The sequence below is a fragment of the Festucalex cinctus genome, chromosome 5 (genome assembly GCF_051991245.1).
Source record: "Festucalex cinctus isolate MCC-2025b chromosome 5, RoL_Fcin_1.0, whole genome shotgun sequence".
In the NCBI taxonomy this organism is placed as follows: Eukaryota; Metazoa; Chordata; class Actinopteri; order Syngnathiformes; family Syngnathidae; genus Festucalex; species Festucalex cinctus.
In genome coordinates this window covers 17,431,680-17,453,751 of record NC_135415.1, presented here as the reverse complement: position 1 = coordinate 17,453,751, position 22,072 = coordinate 17,431,680, and the positions used below count along the sequence as shown (strand labels likewise).

The 22,072-nt window shown below is 39.6% G+C and overlaps 1 protein-coding gene across 3 annotated transcripts in view; it reads right to left on the bottom strand.

Moving 5' to 3' along the window:
- adgrv1 (adhesion G protein-coupled receptor V1) overlaps positions 1 to 22,072 on the bottom strand; it is a 107,268-nt gene that overhangs the window by 14,026 nt on the left and 71,170 nt on the right. For all 3 annotated transcript variants that reach the window (XM_077520624.1, XM_077520625.1, XM_077520626.1), the window contains 4 exons: positions 14,680 to 14,796; positions 9,141 to 9,319; positions 5,641 to 5,798; positions 830 to 951 (listed from right to left, as the gene is read on the bottom strand). In XM_077520624.1, the coding sequence (XP_077376750.1) occupies positions 830 to 951; positions 5,641 to 5,798; positions 9,141 to 9,319; positions 14,680 to 14,796 (576 nt within the window). The remainder of the gene's footprint in view (positions 1 to 829; positions 952 to 5,640; positions 5,799 to 9,140; positions 9,320 to 14,679; positions 14,797 to 22,072) is intronic.

Here is a 22,072-nt window from a genome sequence, read left to right as displayed (position 1 = left end):
CAAAATATTGTGTTCTATTGCTATAAAAAAAAAAAAAGGAACCTACCAAAAGAAAGATTAAAATCTTTTCTTTCATTAGGAAAAAAAAAAGTATATTTCTATCTGTTTCCGTTTTGCAGCAATTAGCATTAGACTATAGCTAAATTTCATTAATAATCACAAATCTGTTTAGAATTGTTGGGGAAACAGCTCGTTTTAATCAAGGCCCTGGTTGATCTCTTATACTCTGCTGCCACTTGTTGGCCGTTTTTGTAATTTCTACAATTTTTTTCACCCATTCTTTGCATTTGAGAGACTGCATCAAAGCCTTCTGTATGCTCTCGCATAAAAAACAACAACAACATATAAATACCTCTTTGGGACACTTAATACATTTAAAATAGAACGTATTTATACTTTTTTGGGAGCAAATGAATTTAAATTTTTTTTTTTTTTTTTTTTCTCTGTACCCATGTAAATTGGCAGTTGAGTTGCTGGCATCATTTATGATAATGGCCAACAACAAAACATGTACTTAATTGCATATATTTGGAACATTAGACATTAAATATGTTGGAATGTAAGTATATGTATGCATTTTTCTTCTATGCTCTACTACATTTCTATTTTATGTTATATCTTGATAGTTTAAACATTTTTATATGTTTTTAAGCATGTGAAACAATACGTTCACTGTCTCTGGAAATGTCAGGACCCGATGTAATTGCCATGGTCCACCCCAGCCTTTAATTCCCCACAATGACCTGCATTCACAACTTTTCACAATATTTGCGTAAATAAATGAACAGCTGAACCAATATTAGGTAAGTAAGTAGGCGAATGATCTCACCAGCAGGCAGTTGGAGATGATGTAGAGGACAAGCATCCACATGTGCTTGTAGCTCATATGAAGGCCCGCCCACAACCACACCAGAGAGATGAGCAGGAACAGGTAGAGGACTAGCGGCACTTCTGGAACACAAATCAGAAGAACGTGATGAACTACATGGAGACGTTTCAGACAGTACAACACTAACTTGGAACTGGGCTGAGTCAAATGTTTGGAAGACAAAGGTGAGCCCCCATGCGTTTTTTTCAGCATATGTTTCTAAATTCGGCTCTGCTGAAGAAATGCTGACTCGTTTTTTTATTTTATTTTTTTTATTCTTTGGGGTGGAGAGGCTGATTTATAATAAGATAAACCCTGAAGAAGTGGGGACTGTTTTATGTTTTCCTTTCTCTCCCAATGAACATCTGCCTCATTTAACAGTGTTGCATAAAGAGCTAATTATGAGAAAACAACTGAAAAAGTAGCATCCCCAAACGCATCATTAATGAAATGCTTCTTTCTAATTGAGAGTGAAAGTGTACATATTTGTGCGTGTATTCAGTGGAGCCGCCTCTGAAATAAGCAGCCGGCTTCACTCCTGCTAATCCCGTGAAGCCGAGAACGAATTGCATCACCTTCGATAAGCGCACGTAGTAAGTGCACGGATTTGAAAGTGACCTTGCAAATCGTCCAAATTCACTGCTGAGTCACCAGCTCGTCTGCAGAACAGACCGTAGACTTCACTTCACAAGTAGGATTGAAACACGGGGCCCACGTTTCACTTCGGTGCCACTTCCACCATCTTGTCAGCTTCTTTCTCTATCCCAGTGCAAACCTCCCTTTCCTCTGTCTGTCTGTCTCCTTGCACACTGTGACTTGTGACAGGACGTTCTGTCCCCTGTCAGACCAGAAGGGACTCCACCTCACTTTTCTTTCTTTTTTTTTTTTTTTTTTTTAACTTTTCCTGCTTCCTACTCGCTCTTTGCACATCTGTCTCGACATCCTCCCGCCCCACTTTTGAGTTTTCCAACCATGTAAGCACATTCCAAAGCTGAGTTGGAACTGTGCTCCAACCAAGAAGAACAGCCAAGTAGCAGCCAGGCTGCAAAAGTACTGACTTCTTGACTTTAAAGGATGGGCTACTTAGGTTTTCTGCAATATGCTTGAGGAGTCCATTTTCATTGTGTGTATTTAAATACAAATATATTTAAATACTTAACTCATTCACTCCCAGCCATTTTCACGTAAGCAACCCCCTTCGTTCCCGGCCATTTTACTGGATTTTGACTGATTTAGCAAGGCCCACTGAATATTGTGTTCTATTGCTATAAAAACATGGAACCTACCAAAAGAAAGATTAGAGTCTCATATTTCATCAGGAAAAAAAAGTATATTTATATCTGTTTCCATTTTGCATCAACTAGCATTAGAATACAGCTAAGTTTCATCATTATTCACAAATCTGTTTTGCAACATGACCCTGGTTGACCTCTTATACTCTGCTGCCACCTGCTGGCCGTTTTTGTAATAACTACCATTGCTTGAAGAATTCTCTTCAGTTCAGAGGCTGCACCAACACCTTTGGTATACTCTAGCATAAAAAAAACGTAAAAAATGTATAAATACAGTCTTTGGGAGCATGGTAATATAATAATAGAACGTATTTTTACGTTTTTGCGGGCAAATGAGTTAAAGACGTCAAACGCTAAGAAATACAATCTACAATAGAACATGAAATCTGGAAATCCATCTCTATTACACAAAAGCAGGACATTATTTCACATTGACAGTGCAGAAAATGCAACAAATTACGATTCAGCTACTGGTTTGATTTGTAATGTGCACTGTTAAGGAAAGGGGGACGGACGCGACATTGCACATGGTATCTAGATGACTGCAAAGTACGAGCTGCAGATGAATGTTTTTTTTTGGTGATTGGCAATGAAATGCATTCGAACATGCACTCTTCCATGGAAATCGGCTGATCTTCATTCACATACCGATGACAGCATGAGGTGGCGTGGCTCAGTGGTAGAGTGGTCGTCTCCAGAGTCCCAACCCAGAGGTTGTGGCTTCTATCTCATGCCATTGTAATCACGTTGAAGTATCCTTGAGCAAGATACTGAACCCCGCTTTTGCTCCTGATGCTGCGTCATCAGGTCAAATGGGTCAATATTGTTTGCCTTACCAAGCACGTGTGTGCGGTGAATGATACATATTCATGCTGACCGAGGTCAGTCTTATTGCTCGGCAGACATGGAGGTTGAGTATGATTCCGTCTGGCTGACATAAGAAATAAACACTTGAACCCCCGACGGTGCGAGCCTGCTCATGACCTATTGGACGAGCTGCTTCTCTCAACAGGGCGGCCTCCAGTTTACATTTAATCGGTCCGACGTCCTGCTGTGTGAAGGATAAACGGAGAAGAGGGAGTGGGTTCAACCAAAACAGGCAAGTAGAAAGAGCGGCCGATGCTGACACGGCTGTCTCACAGAGGTCAGCAGCTGTAACAACAAGCAGCTGTAATGAGTATGTGTTGAGTGAATGTTGATTTTATTCAAACTTGGTGCACTTATTGGTAGTGATGGCACAACACAAAATCTTAAATTTTACATCAATTAAAGCAGGGGTTTGGGAGATTCGACCTGCCAAATTTTGACATTTTCTGGCAAAAAGGGGCGTGGCCGCCATGTTTTAACCCTTCTATCTCAGGAATTACTGGGTCAATCTTCACTTTGTTGAAAAGGGATTACAAACAGTAAAAAAGAAGAGAAAATATGCATACCTTCAGATATTCAATAATATTCCATGATAAATCATGAGGGTATGAATACGTTGACACTTAATTGCTGCTAAACACATTTTTTTTTTTTTTACATCTCTGGAACTTTTCCATGTTTTAGAGAATATGCGAGAGATTATATCCATCCATCCATCCATCCATCCATCCATTTTCTTGACCGCTTATTCCTCACAAGGGTCGCAAGGGGTGTTGGAGCCTATCTCAGCTGGCTTTGGCCAGTAGGCGGGGTACACCCTGGACTGGTTGCCAGCCAATCGCAGGGCGCAACCACACTCAACCACTCACACTCACAAGCACACTTAGGAACAATTTAGAGCACCCAATTAACCTGCCATGCATGTCTTTGGAATGTGGGAGGAAGACTGGAGTACCCGGAGAACACCCACGCAGGCACGGGGAGAACATGCAAACTTCACCCAGGAAGGCCGGAGCCTGGACTCGAACCCGAGTCCTCAGTACTGGGAGGCGTACGTGCTAACCACACATCCACCTCCGTGCCGCCCGGTTCCTGAGATAGAAGGGTTAAAAGGAAGGATTCTTTTTCCACGAAAATGTCAAATTTTGGCGGGCCGTAGCTCCTAAACACCTGCTCCGATTGCCCTATAATTTGAGAGTTTGTGTTGCCTCATCACTATCAACAAGTCCACCAAGTTTCACTGAAATCAAACTCTGCTTGATTCACCCACTGTGTTGTATTTGCAAGACACACAGGAAATGCCAGAAGTTTCATGATTGCATGTGGAGGCTTTAAAGAAGTGCTGATTTAACCTCAAAACCTCCCTTCAAACGCATCAAATGGCACCGTGCAGCCTTGACAAATATACAATATGTACCGTTCAGCATGAGAGCAATTACACTGTCAACACCAACCACTCAAGTGCTTGCTTTACTAAGCAGCACTTCATGAGGCGTTGAGAGAAAACTGAATATTAATGCAATAATTCAAAGACTGGATAAATAGTGTTAAAAAAATAGCACTATGCAAGCAAACCTCACCCATCCTGTTTGTGTGCGCTAACATTCCTCGCCAATCAGTGATCAAAGTGCAGTGAGGGAATACCGGCAGGCATAAGAATGCAATAGCAGATATTTAATCAGCTGAAAGGAACATCTTGTCATGTCAACACACCTTGCGGCGTTCTGATAAGGCTCTGCTTTAAATAGAGCCCATTGTTAGTTAATCCATATGTTCTGAGGTTTCTGTCGATTTGGATCGGAACAAAAGTGCAAGAGCACACGTTTCGGTGACGTCGACAGGCTCACGTGTTCCTTCCTGAGTTTTTACGTGCGGCCCCGGCATGCTCCACTCTCACACAGATTAGCCGGAAGATTATCTCATCACTTTGCGGTTGAAGACAAACATTCCGAGATGTTTTTGAAACCGGCGTTAAAACGATACATTCCTGCTTGTGCCTTGCTGCGCTTTGCTCTCATGCTTCACACACTCAGCGTTTCCTTGAATGGCTTTAAACAATTATCAAAATAGTTGACGATTCATTTGATGATAAATAAATCAATTCATTTTGACACCTCTCCACAGTTATTAATGTCTAATCTGTCAATTAATGTCTAATCTAGGTGATGCTGCTGCTGCTGATGAATCAATCTCGGGCCCTGCGATTGGCTGGCAACCAGTTCAAGGTGTACTGCGCCTACTGCCCGAAACCAGCTGGGATAGGCTCCAGCACCCCCGTGACCCAAGTGAAGATCAAGCGGTTAAGAAAATGGTTGGATGGATTGATTTAAAAGTATTTTCTTACATTTATGAAAGACCAGACTTATTGCACTTTAAGACAATCCAGAATCTTTTTAAAAGTGAGCACACCCCTAGGTGGAAATGTCCAAAATGCGCCCAGAGAGGCATTTCCTTCCCAGTGTCATGTGACTCGTGTGTGTTTTACGGTTTCAGAAATAAATGAGGGCAGTTTTGCTAATCATCATCAGTCTCACACATTGAAGAAACAAATGCTCACTCAGGTCACGAATGTTGTCGAACAACATACTGCATATTTTGAGATTTGTCACAAACCTGTGCTGTTTGTGCGTCCGCGATAGATGTCATCGTATGCCTTCCACTGCTGGGATACTTTGTAGGCGTGGATGAAGACAACCACGACGGCAACAAGGCAGATAAGCGGCACCAGCACAGCGGTGCACAGAGCAGCGTAGATGTTTGGGATGAAGCACCTAAACACGCATGAAGGGAAAGTGAGAAGACAGGAAATAGAATCATAAAAGATACATCAAGTAGCAGACTTTCCTCCAGTAAAGTTATCTTGGCCCACACTGTGAAAATGGGGAGTGATTTTTACTTGACAAAGCCTAGTAAAGTTTGATGCACACAGCAATTGTAGTTAAAATCCTTGTAAAATTTACTTAGATAATCTGAGTGCATCAACCTTTAATAGGCTTTTTCAAGTAAATATCAATCCCAATTTTTTTCAGTGTACAACACGAAGACTGGTGGATAATGGCAAGTGTGTTTCAGAAAATGGTCATCAGATATTTTCTTGCTGCTTGCTTCCTACAGTTCTCTTGATGTGATTGTTTTCACGATCCTCCCTGTCTCAGTTTCATCACAGCATCCCTTTTCCCAGCTGAATCTGGGAAAATCCGCACCCTCCTATGACTAAACAGTCGGTGCCAAGCGAGCACCAAAACACTCATGTGACTTTGTCTATTTCACAATTGTGGTGGGAGTGTGGAATCCAGATAGGACTTGAGTCTTGAGTGACTACAGAGAGAACTAATTGGCTCAGTAGTAGCCATAACATGGCAGGAGGTATGCCAAATAGACAATTGCATCACATAGATGGACTGTGAGAGCGTAAACACGCTCGCTAATATGGATTTTTGTCCTGTAGTGGCCTTGTGAGAGCTTACTGTACTGAAAATCTCATAAGAAAGGGAAATCCTGCTGAAAGCATATTACGCATAAGTCTATTTACTGACTTCAGGCTGGATAGCAGAAAAAAAAACAAGAACAACATTTGAAGGAAGGAAAGTTTATGCATGTGCAAAGCTTTCTCAGGCCAAAAGTGAGTTCCAGTTCATTCCTCCGGCGAACACAAATAGGAAAAGTTTTTGGTTGTTTCAGATACACTAAGTGTAATTCACTTTAATTTGACAGTAAACCTCAACTGGGATTGGCAGGCGTACCTAATGTTGTGTCTCGCGAGTAGGGGTGTCATGTAATTAAATAAAATATATTAAATAAATAATTAATCGCATGACTTTAATAGTTAATTTACGATGAATCACACATTTTATAACTGTTCTAAATGTACAATAAAATGTACAATAAAATATTTTTTTCCCCAAAGTTTTCATACACTTGTTAACATAGAAGTGGGAAAAATTTTTAAACTAATAGAAATACGGCTGCATCTTTGATACTCTGCGTCATTGATACAGTAATTTCATAATAATTCATAAAATTTAGTTAAAATTAAAAAGATGTACTGTACTGTAAAACAAAAAACAAAAAACAAAAAAAAGAAGTGCGATATTTATTTGTGTTGAGGTTGTTATTCTGCCACTAGACGGCATAATTGCATTTGCAAGATGTTGGTTGGTTGGTTCTTTTCATTTGAAGAGCTATCAACACTTTAATATGAAGTAACTTGTCAAATTATGCACATTTTTAAAATTATAAAATACAACTTGACCCCAGTCTCCACAAATATATGCGTTATTATTATTTATTTATTACTGCTAAATTTTGACGTGGACGTGTCTGCTATGCTGCAACTGGAATTCCCCCAGTGCAGGCTTTCCAAGTAAGGAGCGGTCATTAATCGTGCGTTAAAAAAACTAAACAAACAACTGTGGTGTTAAAGGGGCACGATGCAATATTCAGAATTTTTGCACATTTGTGACCCCTCTGGCGAAACGTGGAATGGACCCCAGCGACGTGCACACGGCCAGGAGCGTGCGCGACTTTTCGGGCACGAGCAAACCTCCCAAGTTAATCGAACGTAAACGTAAACACGGAGTACAACGCCTTTTTCATAGGCTTAATAATGTCTACAGAGGTAAGAAACGTATTAATCTTCAAGTTACTTTGTATGTGCGTTATTTTGAGTGCCAAAAGCTTACGTAATTACAACCTTCCAAACGTCAATAGTGCATCTCGTGAAACCGATGACATTGAGGATAGCAATACGTTGCTAATATGCCCAATTGCGGAGACATTAGTTAGCGACCGTGGGGTAGTTTTATTCTGCACTGCTATCATAAATAAACCCTATGGTATTTTGGTTACAAAGTCTTACCTTTTTAGCAAAACGTCAGCAAGTTGTGGGTCCCGTTTCATCCCCAGGATAGCTCTTAGCTCTCGCCACCTGACGAACGCTGCTCCTATATTTATCCACGTCCTCCCGTGACGCTGGTCTGAAAGTTTTTTACTTTTCTTTGTCTTCCGTGGAGTCTCCATAAGGGATTAAGACGTATCAGGTGCAGGTCTCATTAAATCCAGTTTGAATTAGCTGTCCTGTCCGTGTAGTTGCATGAACAATCGCGAGAGCTAACAGGGACAATAGCGTGCACGCGCATGACGTCATGCTCAGAGCAAAAGCGAAAGTTTCCGGCCCGAACGCTCCAACATTTTTTCCTTTTACAGAAAAATAGGGGCAACAGTCATTGTGCCACAGTCGTGCCTCCTTGTCCATTATACAATTCCTAATACATGTGCGGGTGAAAAATATGGTTATTTTAACACTCAAATTTGAGTCTAATCTTGCATAGTGCACCTGTAAAAGAACTTTAAATTAATTCAACATTAACAACTAATTTTGACACCCCTACTTGTGAGTATAAACGAAGGACGATGTATCAGCATCACAGTGGTGACGGTTCGAGGAACGGCATATGCTGATGAATACTGCCACTTTCCCGCAAAAGAGGAAGGCCAACTTGACTGTTTTCTGGGCACATTGAATGCTCCTCTGTATCTGCAAATCTCGCATCTATGCACCCACTGTCTCACGGCCACTTACCCGCCCACGGGAAGCTGGCGCACACACTCGGTCCCAAGGATAACAGACACACCTTGGGCCGTTAGCTAAATTTAGAAGTCAATTTTAGGGTCCAAACTTTAAAAGTGTTTGACTTTAACACATCCTGACATGAAAAAAACCCCCAAAACAGCCACTTGCACAAATATTACTCTACATAGTGTGCCGTGTAGGAATGCTTTTCCACATGAGCTCATTGGTTTGTTTATAAGGATTAACGTTCTTTCCACTTATAGAAATTAAGCAGTTATTTATAGTTCACACGTATAAACACACTGAGGACCAGGGAACGGTTGTTTTCACTTTGCTTTTCTAATTTGTTTGGCCGGTAGTAAGCTTCCAGCTCTGAGGTGAAGACTCATGTTTCTATGTGAGGAGACGCACGTAAATGACTGACTCATTCCTTCATTTGATTGGCTGAGCAATCGCCTCACACGATGTCACCAGATCAGGTGTTTACTTTCGAAAACAAGTTACGTCACGCAAAAAAAAAAGAACCGGCCTGTCCACTTACACATCCCCTTGCACCAAGCCGTAGACGGCGTGGATGCTCCAGTCGAAGCCTCCGAGCAGCACGATGACCAGGGTGATGATAACGAGAGCAGGAAGACCCCAACCCAACAGGAAGTACAGCAAGTATCGGCGATCAGTGTGCTCGTCATTCATTACAAGCACCTGCCAGAAATTCACTGCCTGGGGACACAGGTGGAGGGAATTACTTAAACACATGATGTGAATTGTTAGCTTTTCATCCTCTAAGTACGTTCTTGTTTATCAAATGAGAGTGATAAGACACAAAAACATATTTGTACATTTTTGCTCATAAAGGCTCTTGATTTAACATTTAGATAACCAATGTGGACGTTAACTATTCCGGCGCACCCAGGATATATATATATATATATATTTTTTTTTTATTCTTGAAACAAATATCATATATTCAACAATGCAATTTTGGAGTTACTGAAGAGCTGAGTTGAGGCCTGGCAGCCACAAGAAGGAGTCATGCATTTGGGTCATTTGAGCGCACTGGGAAAATTCCTGCTGGTCTCTCCCAGAATATTTTTTTCAGGTGTGCGGTCCAACGTGTTGCACAAGATAGGCAGATACATCCAATTCCAACACACTTACACAAATAATTCAAACAAAATACAGCTTTTTTTGTCGTCCTTAAATTATTTTCTATAACTCGGCAATATCTGCCTATTCCACTAACACCTCCAATTCCATCACTTCAAACTTCATTTTACAATTGCAGTGCTGTAACGAAAAAGGCATAAAACCTGTTTTAAAAGTGGAAATTGCTACCATTACCCACCTGTTGCCAATTGGGACTGCAATCTACTCAATCAAGTCTACTGAGGTACATACAGTTTTGCACCTTTTCCACATCTCCAAATCATGCTTCTTAAATTAACTGAGGATTGAAAATTTCCCACAAGTGCGAATAATTCTTTGTTCATAATAAAGATGTGTAAATTTCGTACCCAAGGTACAAGTTTTCAATGCCCTGAGCATCTGACAGTTCCTGTCCAAGACGGACCTCGCTGTGCTGGAGCAACCTCCCTACTAATCTTGCTGGTTCCGTGTAATTTTTTGCAGTGGATGCGAATCTGAATTTTAATTTGGTAAACCAGTCGTTTGTAGTTTGGATCTATAATAGTCCTGGAACTTTTCTGACAAACGTCTTGCGTGTCCAAGGTGTATTCTCGCCCAAACCAAACTGGGATAGGCTTAAACTCTCCCGCGATCCTAATGAAGGTCATTGGTATACAAAATGAATGGTTGGGTGGCAGTGTTTGCTTTTAATACGACAGACTTGTCCATCAAACACATTGTTACGTAAACAGTTGACACCTTCTCCCTGAGCATGTACTGGTGTAAGCACCAGACACGTTTGTTTGACCAAATGCCGTGGCAGGAACACAGCTTCAAGTTTAAAAGATTAAAATGAAGTTGTGTTAGGACCTCACTTGTAATTAGAGCGGCCACAAACAACCGTCCCGCTCTTTGTTCAGAGTAATGAACCTTTAAACGACACCTATAAAGCTGATAATGGTCGCGATTGTCCATCTGCCTGTCAACACACTTGCAAAGACAGCACTGTGTGGTGATGGTGATGCAACAGGAGGTTACGGGATGATGACCTCTTCCTCGGGCAACCTCTGCTCTCCCATAATCATAACTACATTGTATAACAAGTATCGCAACTTCACACGCAGACACTCAAAACCACACTACGCTTGTGTAACAGCTCAAGTGTGTGTCACGAAGACAAGAACGGAAATGTCAGAATCACGACGGGTCTTTGCCTTGGAAGTGAGTCACAATAAATGGATGATGTTGCCTTTGAGGTGAACTCAGTGACTTTTGATAGTGAAGGTCGACGTTAGAAGAAGAGCATGGAAAATGGATTGTTTTTCCTGTGGTTAGCTAGACAAGTATGTTTATTTCTTGATAGTTGTGTCTGAGGGAAACGATAGAATGTGCTCAAGGAAAATGATATGTCCTGTTTTTCCGATGAAGCACCCGTAAGAAATATAGTGAAGCCTCTTAGGTTTCACAATACACAATTTAAGGTTCACAGTTTTCATCAGAGTATGCATTGCTTTTTCTTTGGCTTTTTTTTTTTTTAAATTAATATCCATTCAGAATGAACAGACTAGAAAAGTGTTGCCAGAAAAATCATTGCTTTAATTTTATTGTTTTAAAATGATTAATTAGTAGAAATGGAGTGAAAAAAGAAAACATTGCCTGGAGAGTTTTTTTTTTTTTTTTTTTTTAATAATGCAGTTGACTTCTGTTGCCATTCTTTCTACGTTACTATACTTATTATTAGGGATGTTAAATCCCACTTTTTTTCAGACCGATACCGATACTCAGACCCGCAGTACTCACCGATATCGATACCAATGCCGATACCAGTAGTACATTTTGACAAATTAAAAAAATCTCTAAAAGATATTTTTAAACAAATATATTTCCTTTAATTTTGACAAAACAAAACAAAACAGCACAGTCAGTCTTCAACGCACAGTCACTCTTTAACGCTCAAAATAAAACACAAAAATGCTCTTTTAGTTTAAGATTCACAATTTTGAAGTATTTCCAAACCGGTGAAGTTTTGGTGTAAAACTGCTGCAAGCTAGCGGCAGTTACAGGCAAGGAGGACTCACTTAACGTCTTCCCCCTCTGCCATCGGTCGCTTGTACTCGTCTGCGTCACGAGTACTCGAGTTCTTGAAAAAAGGCTGGTATCGGCCCGATACCGATACCTGGTATCGGTACTCGCCCATCCCTACTTATGCATCTCAAATGATCTTTCCCCATTAAAATGAAGCTGCGGTTATACAGTATTAGTTTTTATTTTATTTATTTTTTTATTTTTAATTGTTTAACATTGTACGCACGCCATGTGATTTGGTTAAATACACTACATGTAACTCGTTTTCTTTCAAGTTTAGTTGTGTAATAAATTAATTTTAAAATATGACAAGTGGTTAGGTTAAATATGCAAAAAGGACTAAAAAGAAGAAAAAAAAAGTACTCCATGTTGTTTCATAATGTCTCAAAAAGGCGTTGTCTATCTCTACAAGCATTCTGTAAAGTACTCCAACATGAGAGATCTCCTGGCTAGCATATTAGTATTATGGGCTTCTCATGTAGATGGTTTGGGGTCACCATGGCAATGACATGACACTATTTACTTTATTACAAGCCAGCGTACCATGAAATTGTTATTTTAAGGTTAAATTACCACTTGTTGTTGCCTCAACAATTAGAATGAACAACTCCTGGGTCACTGACTGGACATGAGCATCATGCCCCGTTGGCAGCACATGAAGGCAAAACACTGCAGTGTTTGTGTGACAAACCAGCAAATAGAAAGTGCAAGATAACATTTTCTATAGATTTAAAAAGAGCAGCTCAGTTATGTAATAATATGCAGTCTCCCTAAATGGTGATGCATCGAGCTGCGCCTCACAGCCAAGCCAGCAAAATCCGGTCCGGATCCAGATATTGCCTGCCTTCTGGCAGTTTGTTAGTGGATATTCTCCTGACTATTAGATATGCACGTCCACTCATCCACTGGCACAGATAAAGACCGCCCTCCCCATGAATGCTGCACGATATTGATTTCCTGGTGGTTTGAGATTGGTTTGCTGGCGCCTGTTAATATCAGGAGCTGGGCTTTGAGTGTCTGTCTGATAGGAGTGGTGAGACATCACTGGGATCAATGGAAAGACTGTGGGGAGGACAAAAGAGGTTTGGTGACAGCCATCAATTACAATCTGAGTGGCCGTGATATATAGTCGTATCTTAATTGACAGCCTCTGTAGTTTCAAGAGCTGATATCTGGTGTTAGTGAGTTCAGCTGCCTCCACTGTCATGCTCATATCAGTTCTTCAGTCCATGCATATGCTGTATATAGCTTCAATTTACATTTATAGGTATGTTTGAGTAAAATTATTTTTCTTATAAATTCTCTAAAAACTATTGACAACAAAATTAGCAAAATCCACATTATACCATTGTTTCTCGAGTAGCTAAATTAACTCATTCACTCCCAGCCATTTTCACAGAAGCAATCCCATTCGCTCCCGGCTGTTTTACTGAATTTTGACTGATTTTGCAAGGCCCACAGAATATTGTGTTATATTGCTATTAAAGCATGAAACCTATCAAAAGAAAGATTAAAGTCTCTTCTTTCATCAGGAAAAAAAAGTATGTTTCTATCTGTTTCCGTTTTGCAGCTAAGTTTCATCAGTTTTCACAAATCTATTTAAAATTCTAAGTAATTTAGTTTTTTTTTCTAGATGGCCCTGTTTGATCTCCTTTGCTCTGCTGCCACCTGTTGGCCGTTTGTGTAATAATTACCATTTCTGCAACGGTTCATTGCAGTTGAGAGGCTGCATCAAAGCCTTCTGTATGCTCTAGCATAAAAAAACAAAAAAAAAAACAAAAAAACGTATTAATACGTCTATGGGACACTTAAAACATTAAAAGAAAAACGTATTTACATGTTATTGGGAGCAAAAGAGTTAAATAGATAATTTTCTAGTGCTGCACCAAAAATTGAACAGCTGCCCGGGGAGATTATAATAATTATATGATTTGCAAAAGGGCTGAGGGTGATGGAAACAAACAGTGTATGTGACTTGTGCAAGAGGACAAATGGAGGACAATGAGAGGAAAATAGATGAGCAAATTAACAATTGTTTTATTTACGTACTTCCTGAGTGTCAAGTTTTTATGTGAAACCTTTTTTAAATCGGGGACTATTGTTCTCCGAAATGGTCCCAAGAAGAAGGAAAGGTTTTATCTGGAGCACTTTGGGTCAAGGTCACTGAATTCCTGTGCTTTCCATGCAGGTCTCAATTCAACTATGTGAAGGATTAAAATGGTCTAATAGCTTAATTTGGCTTTCTTTGTGTTTGAGTGATTGTCTTGATCTTTAACAGAAAACACATGACAAGTTGAGTTTTTTTTGGTGTTCCAGCAGAAAGGGAATTGTTTTCATTTCTCAGGCTAGATCTGAGAGTCACGCCTGTATGAATTTGGCCATTACACAACGACAACAACAAAAAAGACCCCCATTCTCAAAAAAGGGAAGGATTAAAGATCTGCTTGTTTGTGTGAGGTGTTTCTAAGTGGTAGCAGTCCAGAAAAATGTTATTGGAATGTTAATGTTATATTTTGCTTATTCGGCAGTAGATAAATCAGTAATGCCACTTACCAGGGGTGGCAAACTGCGGTCCTCGAGGGCCAGAGTCCTGCAGGTTTTACAGATTTCCCTGCTCGACGTGAAAGCTGATTCCAATTAACAGGCTCGTTATCAGGCTTCTGTGGAGCTTGCTGATGAGCTGATCATGAATCAGCTGTATTGAAGAAGGGAAATATCCAAAACCTGCAGCACTGCGGCCCTCGAGGACCGCATCTTGACACATGTGAACTAGACACTCATTCAAAGGTCTCAACTATTTGATTAAAGAGCAGAAATAAAGGAAAATGAAGGGTCAACTGTTCCTCAAGCTAACTGACGCTTTCGATTACCTGTATTAGCATCCAGAAGAACTGGCTGAGGTGGAAGTAGTGAGAGAAGAGCGCCAGAGCTGCACAGCTGTCCTCGGAAAACACCCGGCCACGGAAAGTGGACACCAGGAAACAGATCTGTCAAAACGAAAGGAAAAAAAAAGTCAATTGTGTAACATTTTAAAAACACCTACCAGTAAATTTTATATTTTAAATACATAACATGTAATTGTCTTTCTTTAATGTTTTGTTAGATAGTAAACTTCAGCTCAGTGTGGCATTAAAAACTTGAAGCATATTTTTGAAGAATTGTTCACAAGTGGCGTCCATCTTGGTTTCTTTTTTTTAAATATGTTTGAAGTTCTTCTTTTTTCCCTCATAGTCTTCTAAAAATGTTGAAACTGTCAGGAAGGTAAGAGAATTCTCTCTTTACTGGAAACAACTTTTACCAAAAAAGAAAGAAAGTTCAAACCCAAACCGCTGCTTGTCGATTGCCACCAGTGAGCGTCCGTATCTCGAATTTTTGCTCACAAGTCTAAGCAAAAATAGTCTGTAGGATGACTCGTATCTCAAAAAACATGTAAGTTCAGTTGCTCAAATCTCAAGTCACCATTATATACTTAATAGATTGTATTTAAAAAAATATATACCTTATGCATATTTTTTAATTTGATCAAAAAATGCAGCCAAATCTATCCGAAAATCTATTGAAATTGTATACGTGAGCAGTTTTATGCATTTTAATTTTCTTTTTAAGCCACAGTAAAGTTTGTGTTGCTAGTAATTCATAGCAAAAAAATATTTGTTTCTATGAGCACTGCAAATAAATGCGCATTAGAAAAATCAAGTTTGCATGTCAGAGACAGGGACGACTGCATAAGGGAATCAAACATGGGACGCATGGACGGCATTGTGGAAAAGTCAACGAGGGCAGCAGATAATACAACAGTGAAACTCACGCGCACCTGAAAGCATCATTAACCTCGGATGAAAGAAAGGCTGTTTCCAATGGGGCAAGACGCTTGTTATATAACCTGCAGGTTGTTGGGTCGGTGCCAAGGGAGTGTCACAAAAGAGAGAGGTGAATGATAACCTGTTGTCAGTTGCTCCTCACATTACATCCATCAGGCAGTGCAGTGCTTCAGGTAACAATAAAGAAATGTACCTGAATGTACGTAGTGACAGAATGATATGGTATATATCAGGGATGTCCAAACTTTTTACACTGAGGGCATACACATCACAACTTGAGTTTTTATTTTATTTTATTTTATTTTATTTTATTTTATTTTATTTTATTTTATTTTATTTTATTTTATTTTATTTTATTTTATTTTATTTTACTTTATTTTATTTTATTTTATTTTTGTTAGTGTATATTCTTGGCCCTCCAGGTAATTGTAATCTGTAAAAGTTGAGAATAAATGACAACTGGACTCTTGTTTGTTGAATTTGCTGCATTTTTTTTTCTTGTGTTCCAAAAACGTTAAAATATGACATGGGCAGCTTATGAGGCCAGGCTAACGATATGTTAAGTAGAAAAAAAAAACTGACTTTATATGAGCTAGCAAAGTAAAAAGCTATTACTTATATTGTGACATCTTATAACAGTCAAAATGTGTGCAGAAGTGCAATTTTTATAACGTATGATAGCTTGTAACATTCAAAGATTCTAGTTTTATTTTCATTCAAGTAAAAAAACAAAACAATTATAGTTTAAAAAATGATATCGTGCATTCTTGTTCGATTTTTTTCAAAAAATTTTTTTTCAAAATAATTAAAAATGAAGCAAAATCTCTTGTAACGTTCAAATTTCAACTGTGTGATATCCTTCAACTCTTTTCTCTAACGTTCTGATGCAGGCCATGATTGTAATCTATTTTTACAATACTGAAATGTGCAGCCGGCCGCATGCACCTTTAGACAACACGGGTATAGCCTGCATGCTTTCAGCTTTTATGTCGGGCAGATAATGTTTCTCTCTGAAACTTAGCTCTCTCTTTGGTGGGATCTCGGTGGGGACATTAAATGACCATATTTGGCTCTTCCCCCATCTTGAATAAGAGCCATCATTTTTACATAAAACGGACTCCTGAGTCAGTCATTTGCCCAATCCAAAGCCTGCAGGGTGTGAGTGGGTGGGATGGCACAGGAAAGAAACTCATGCTCTCAGTTCCTGGAATTGAGCCTGGGAGGAGAAGCTATACAGGTAGTTTGGAGCCTGCCAGGGTAGAAGGACACACCCACAGAATTTAGAAAAACAAAAACAACGGGGAATGTACCTGGCAAGAAGAGCCTTTCATCTAATTATGAAGCCATAATGCATGTTACCTATATGTAAATGTCTATTAAAAGCAATAGACTGCATTTAGGCTTTTCCAATGTGAATTCAATGTATGTTTGTGTCATTGTGAACAAAATGAGTAAAACTAGCGGTATAGACTGAGACAGTGACATAACAGACACAGAAAAAAGCCTTGTAAGGAATAAACAATGAGGGGCTTAGGAGACAGGGAGTTCGTGTGTGCGTGACCTAAAATAAATGACTTTGCTTTAGTCATAGGGTTTGCTGAAGAACACATACCAGTAATGATCAGAAGTAATTATCAGAACAGAAACAGAGACGGACTCCTTCTTGTATGAATATTTTACGTAGGTACTACAAAGTCACAGACTTGGTGAACGGCTCTATAAAAAGCCATCACGTAATACAAGTGTCATTATAGGCTACAGTCTTGTTTACATTTCTTTTTCAAATTGATGTAGAAATGTGACGTCTAAAAATCCCTGCTGTGTTTTTCTCTGCATTCTTTCATTGTGATTTCCCTGGCTTCTGTGAGAGGCAGGACTGAAATTACCGCAATAACAGTACTTGTTCTGTAAAGAGCAAGGTCTTAGCTTTCAGGCACCGTTGGAATTTTTCAGATCGGACAAACGGTGCCAGACTTACGGTAATTCAAAGTGCACCTACAGAAACGTGTTGGCAGTGGCACACTGACAAAGCGTTCCACAGGGGACATTTTTAGACTACAGAATGAAGGAAATCAAATTAGCTTTTGGCATTTTTCTGGGACAAATTGAGTCCTGGGAGAGATTTTTATTTTCCCGGGACATCTGGTTAAAAAAAAAAAAAGAAGAAGAGAAAGAAAAACAATTATGGGGAAAAACGGGATGCATGGCAACTCTAGGAATAGTCAAGGTCACTCGTAGAGTTGTCCACTAATCGTTGGGATTCTAATGAGGAGAAATGTTATTAAAAATAGATGGGATAGCTTGTAAGGAAACATGAAGAGTAGGCAAAAGTCATTTTACTTTGAGAGCAGACTTCTCCAGCAATAACATGCAAAGTCAAAGCCCTAATTAGGAGTGGAAGTATAATTATGTAACCCCCCTCTCATTATACACAGACTGACCTTGGATGAATCCAAATTGGACTATATCCACTACTGCAATATTAGAGTGCACCTGTTGCTTATATCTTTACGATGAGATGATAAAATAAAAGCTGCTAACATAGAACTTGTTTAAAGTCAGCAGCTAGCATAACAAGATAGATTTAGACAGGCAGTTTAGACAGAAGTCTTATTTTCTGAAGAGGACTTTTCGGAGGTCACAGTTACAGCATGTGGCCTTTGTTCAGATCCTTGTGAAAACAACAGAGGTACATGCTTGAAGCAGTCAGCTAATGATGACCTCTCCCGGTAAAGAGGTTATCAGAGTGGGAATTTGTCAGGTGTGGACGGCGGGTTTATCAGGACCTATTTACCGCCCTGTGCTTTGTCCCGCTCTGGACTTCTCTGTTGCGCAAGGAGTCGACCTGTCTAGACCTTCAGGCTACAGACTAACTCATAGCAGAGAACAGGGAGGTACAATTCAGCGCAGCTTGTGTTATGTGACGACTTAGTCTGCAGGAGCTAAGAACTGGTCCAACAAGAAAGCGGTGTCCACAAATAAAACCAGACAGATTGATTGCCAAATTGTGAGGTTATACAGTGAGGTATTGCTTCACCAAAAGGCTTCAAGGCATACCTGGAAATGCAAAAACAACTTTGGATTAATCTGCACCAGTTGAATGGAATCCAACAGCACAACAGAACTGAATTGTGGTGTAGCACAGCAGTGCATTGACTGACAGCTGTTTTCAATATTGTGGATAGAAATTGCACCCTTTGAAACTGAAAAGGGAAAAGTGTGTTGCTAAAACAAATCGTATTTTAAACTGAGTGGGAAATACAGTCTGTGAAATGAGAATTCATTGTACTCACTTTAATCATACACTTCAGACACTGTACCACAAAAACACCCAGGGCAGGCCACAGCGTAGATGTAGCTTTAATTTATAACACTTCCTTCCATCCATTTTGTCACACTTGATAGATGTCATTGGATGTTCAATTTTCTGCGAAGTCCCACACACTGCGCTCGCTGCTTATGACAATGTGGTGAAATGATTCTGAATCTATTTTAATACATGATTTTATTGTTCACAGCGAGTGACTTGATAAAACAAGTCAGTTTGATCATGTTTTTTTTCTATTTGCTTCATTATATTGAACATTTAGCGTGTGCCTCAGAAACTGCTGTCCACCCTGTCATGGGACAACTGCCCCTTTAATAAACCTGATTACGCTTTCAGCGACATAAAAAGCAGCATTTTGTCTTTGAAGGGAGTTGAGTAAATATTGACACGAATGTTTTGTCATTCATGTCATATTATGTGCACAGTTGGACGTAGTCAAGCTCAACATGTCAACTCTGTCATAGAGAAATATTAATTGATATAAAAACCTTTCAGAAATTTGAAATCTATTTGTTAAAAAGTACACAGTCTGATTGCATTTAACAGATTGCTCTTGTTAAATGCACATTAGTCAAAAATGTCCACCCTGTCATCAAACACATATTTCTTGTTTGCATGTATAGGCTTGGAGTTGCTGTTTTTTTTTTTTTTTAATTTAACTTTATTTATTTATTTTTTAATCTACTTATATGATGAATATAACGTTAAGCGTAAAATCGACATTTTTAAAGGTAAAATTGAGAAATGGAGAAAATATGTAGCCCTGCAATTGCATTTCCATCCAGCCCAAGCAAAGGCAACACTTGGTCGCTGAGCCTGTGCGCTACTGGTGGTTGCTGCTCTCGTCCTCACAGACTTTCACTGCTGATCAATGTAGCCCAGTGTGCTGACGCTATGGAAGCTGTGCAGCAGCTTGGCTATAAATAGCACAAGCCTGCATTACATCACTGACCGATGTAAGGGAGGGGGGTAGAGGGGGACCCAGAGCTGTCTGCCTGCCAGACTATCCATCCACCCTGCAAAACACTTAACCTCCTACTCCCCCCTTCCCCCTCCCTCCTCCAGCCATTCAATCCATTTCTTATAGCCCCAAGTTCCTCTTCATCCCCACCAACAACCGCAATCCACCCCCTCTCATCATCCTCTTTCTCTAACTCCCCCCTCCCCCCATCAGCTACCGGTCTGATCTAGCTGGTTCCAGCCGCAGCCTGCACCCTGGCTGTTTGCCTTTGTTCACAATGAAATACAGCAAAGCAAAAACAAAAGTATGAGATGATGACGTGTTTGGCTCTCGCAACGTCCGCCCATTAGTCAAAACGGCTCGTTCCTGTCCGCGCATGATTCATTTGAAACAGTCGCACGAGAAATGATGTGAAAGTAATGTCAAGTCAAGAGAAGTATTGACTGAAATAACACTCATTTAGTTGAACAGTGACGGCAACTTCCTCAACATTATTTATGTCACGAGTGCCATTTTTCCCCACTCATTGCTCTAAACTGTACTGCGAGCATCACCAGTCTGCTCACGTGCTGCAGTTGTGGAGGACGTGCTGTTCATGTGCTGAAGCACACAGGACAGCCACTCGCAGCAAGCAGGTCACACGGATAGCTGGGTTAGTAGTCCAGCGTTTGTGTGTAGATGGACAGCGGAGGGTGTTAAGGGTTTGAAAGGAGAGGTTATTAAAATGGAAAAAGGTAACACCAAGGGGAGTTACGTGCACAATCCCAATGAAAAGAATAACTCAAACCTTCCTTTGGAGCAAGTGTCTGATCTCAAATATCAGCCGCTTGTGTTGCATATTTCAAGCCTCGCTGCATAGTCACAACAAGATAAGCCGTTTGGTATTTTTTTTTGACTTGCGATTCCAGTTCACTGAGGCCACACTGTAGAAGTAAAGTTCACCGATGTTTGGGGTAGAACCTCAGGCCGAGGTATACTTGCTGAGCCAGCTGTTGGCAAATAAACACCCGCAACCCTTTGGTGTGTTTCCCATCCAAACAACCGCATAACTATACGCACAGCAACACAACACTGTGTCTAAGTGTGAAACAGCGAAAAACACGACAGGGGAGTATTCTGGGAAGGAGATTCCAAGAATAAAGGAGTAGACTGTCAGCACAGTGATAGTGTTGAGGCAGCTATAGCGCTTCAACATGTAAACAAGTTTATAGTGTAACTAGGTACTGTGTCAAGTAACCTACATTTACCGCCACAGAAAAAAAAAAAAAAAAAAATCATGTTTAGTCAAAAAATCTATTCCATGAGGCAGGACTTTCACCATTTGGTTCAAATTCGAAAAACACTGCTAAGTCATGGTCAGGTTATTCAGAATTTTAATCTATAATAAATAAGTTAGAGATGTCCTGATCACATTTTTTTTTTTTTTGCACATGAGTTCAAGTTTGAGTCATTTGTTTTTAAGTATATGCCGATACTAAGTCTCGATCCAATATCTAGGAATGCATTCCGGATAAAAAGAGCACATCAAATTAGCTTATAAAATTTTTAAAAAATTTGAATAAATGTATCTCAGCATGATAACTTGCTATATGCCTGTAAGTTAGCAGTGGTTTAAATCAATTACCATTTTTTTCTTGACTTTAGAATTTAACAGAATTTTTAAAAATCCAATCTTTTTCAGCCGATGACGATCACAGCGGAAAATCATGTGATCGGCCAAGATGTCCAATCACATGGTCAGATCGGGACAACTCTACTGTTCATCTATTTTTTTATTATTATTTTTATTATTTTTAATCATTCTTATTTGTTAACGACTACATAACAAAAGTAATAAATTACTGCTAACTTTTATAATGACTGATAATATGCTTGGCTTTGCTGGACAAAAGTAGTAGGACATTTCAATTTTTTTCTTTTGTCCAAAAAAGCTATCAATTAAACAACCATAAAATAAATAAATAAATAAATAACAATAATAATAACAATAATAACAACAATAATAACAACGATAATAATAATAATAATAATAATCTGGCGCTTCTAGTGTGATCATCGATCATCTCTGTTGAGGTGGTTGGTATCGTTGTTGCATTGTTGCAGTTTGCTTTCTTGTGAACAAGATTACAATGACTGAAATTAGCTGACCAATT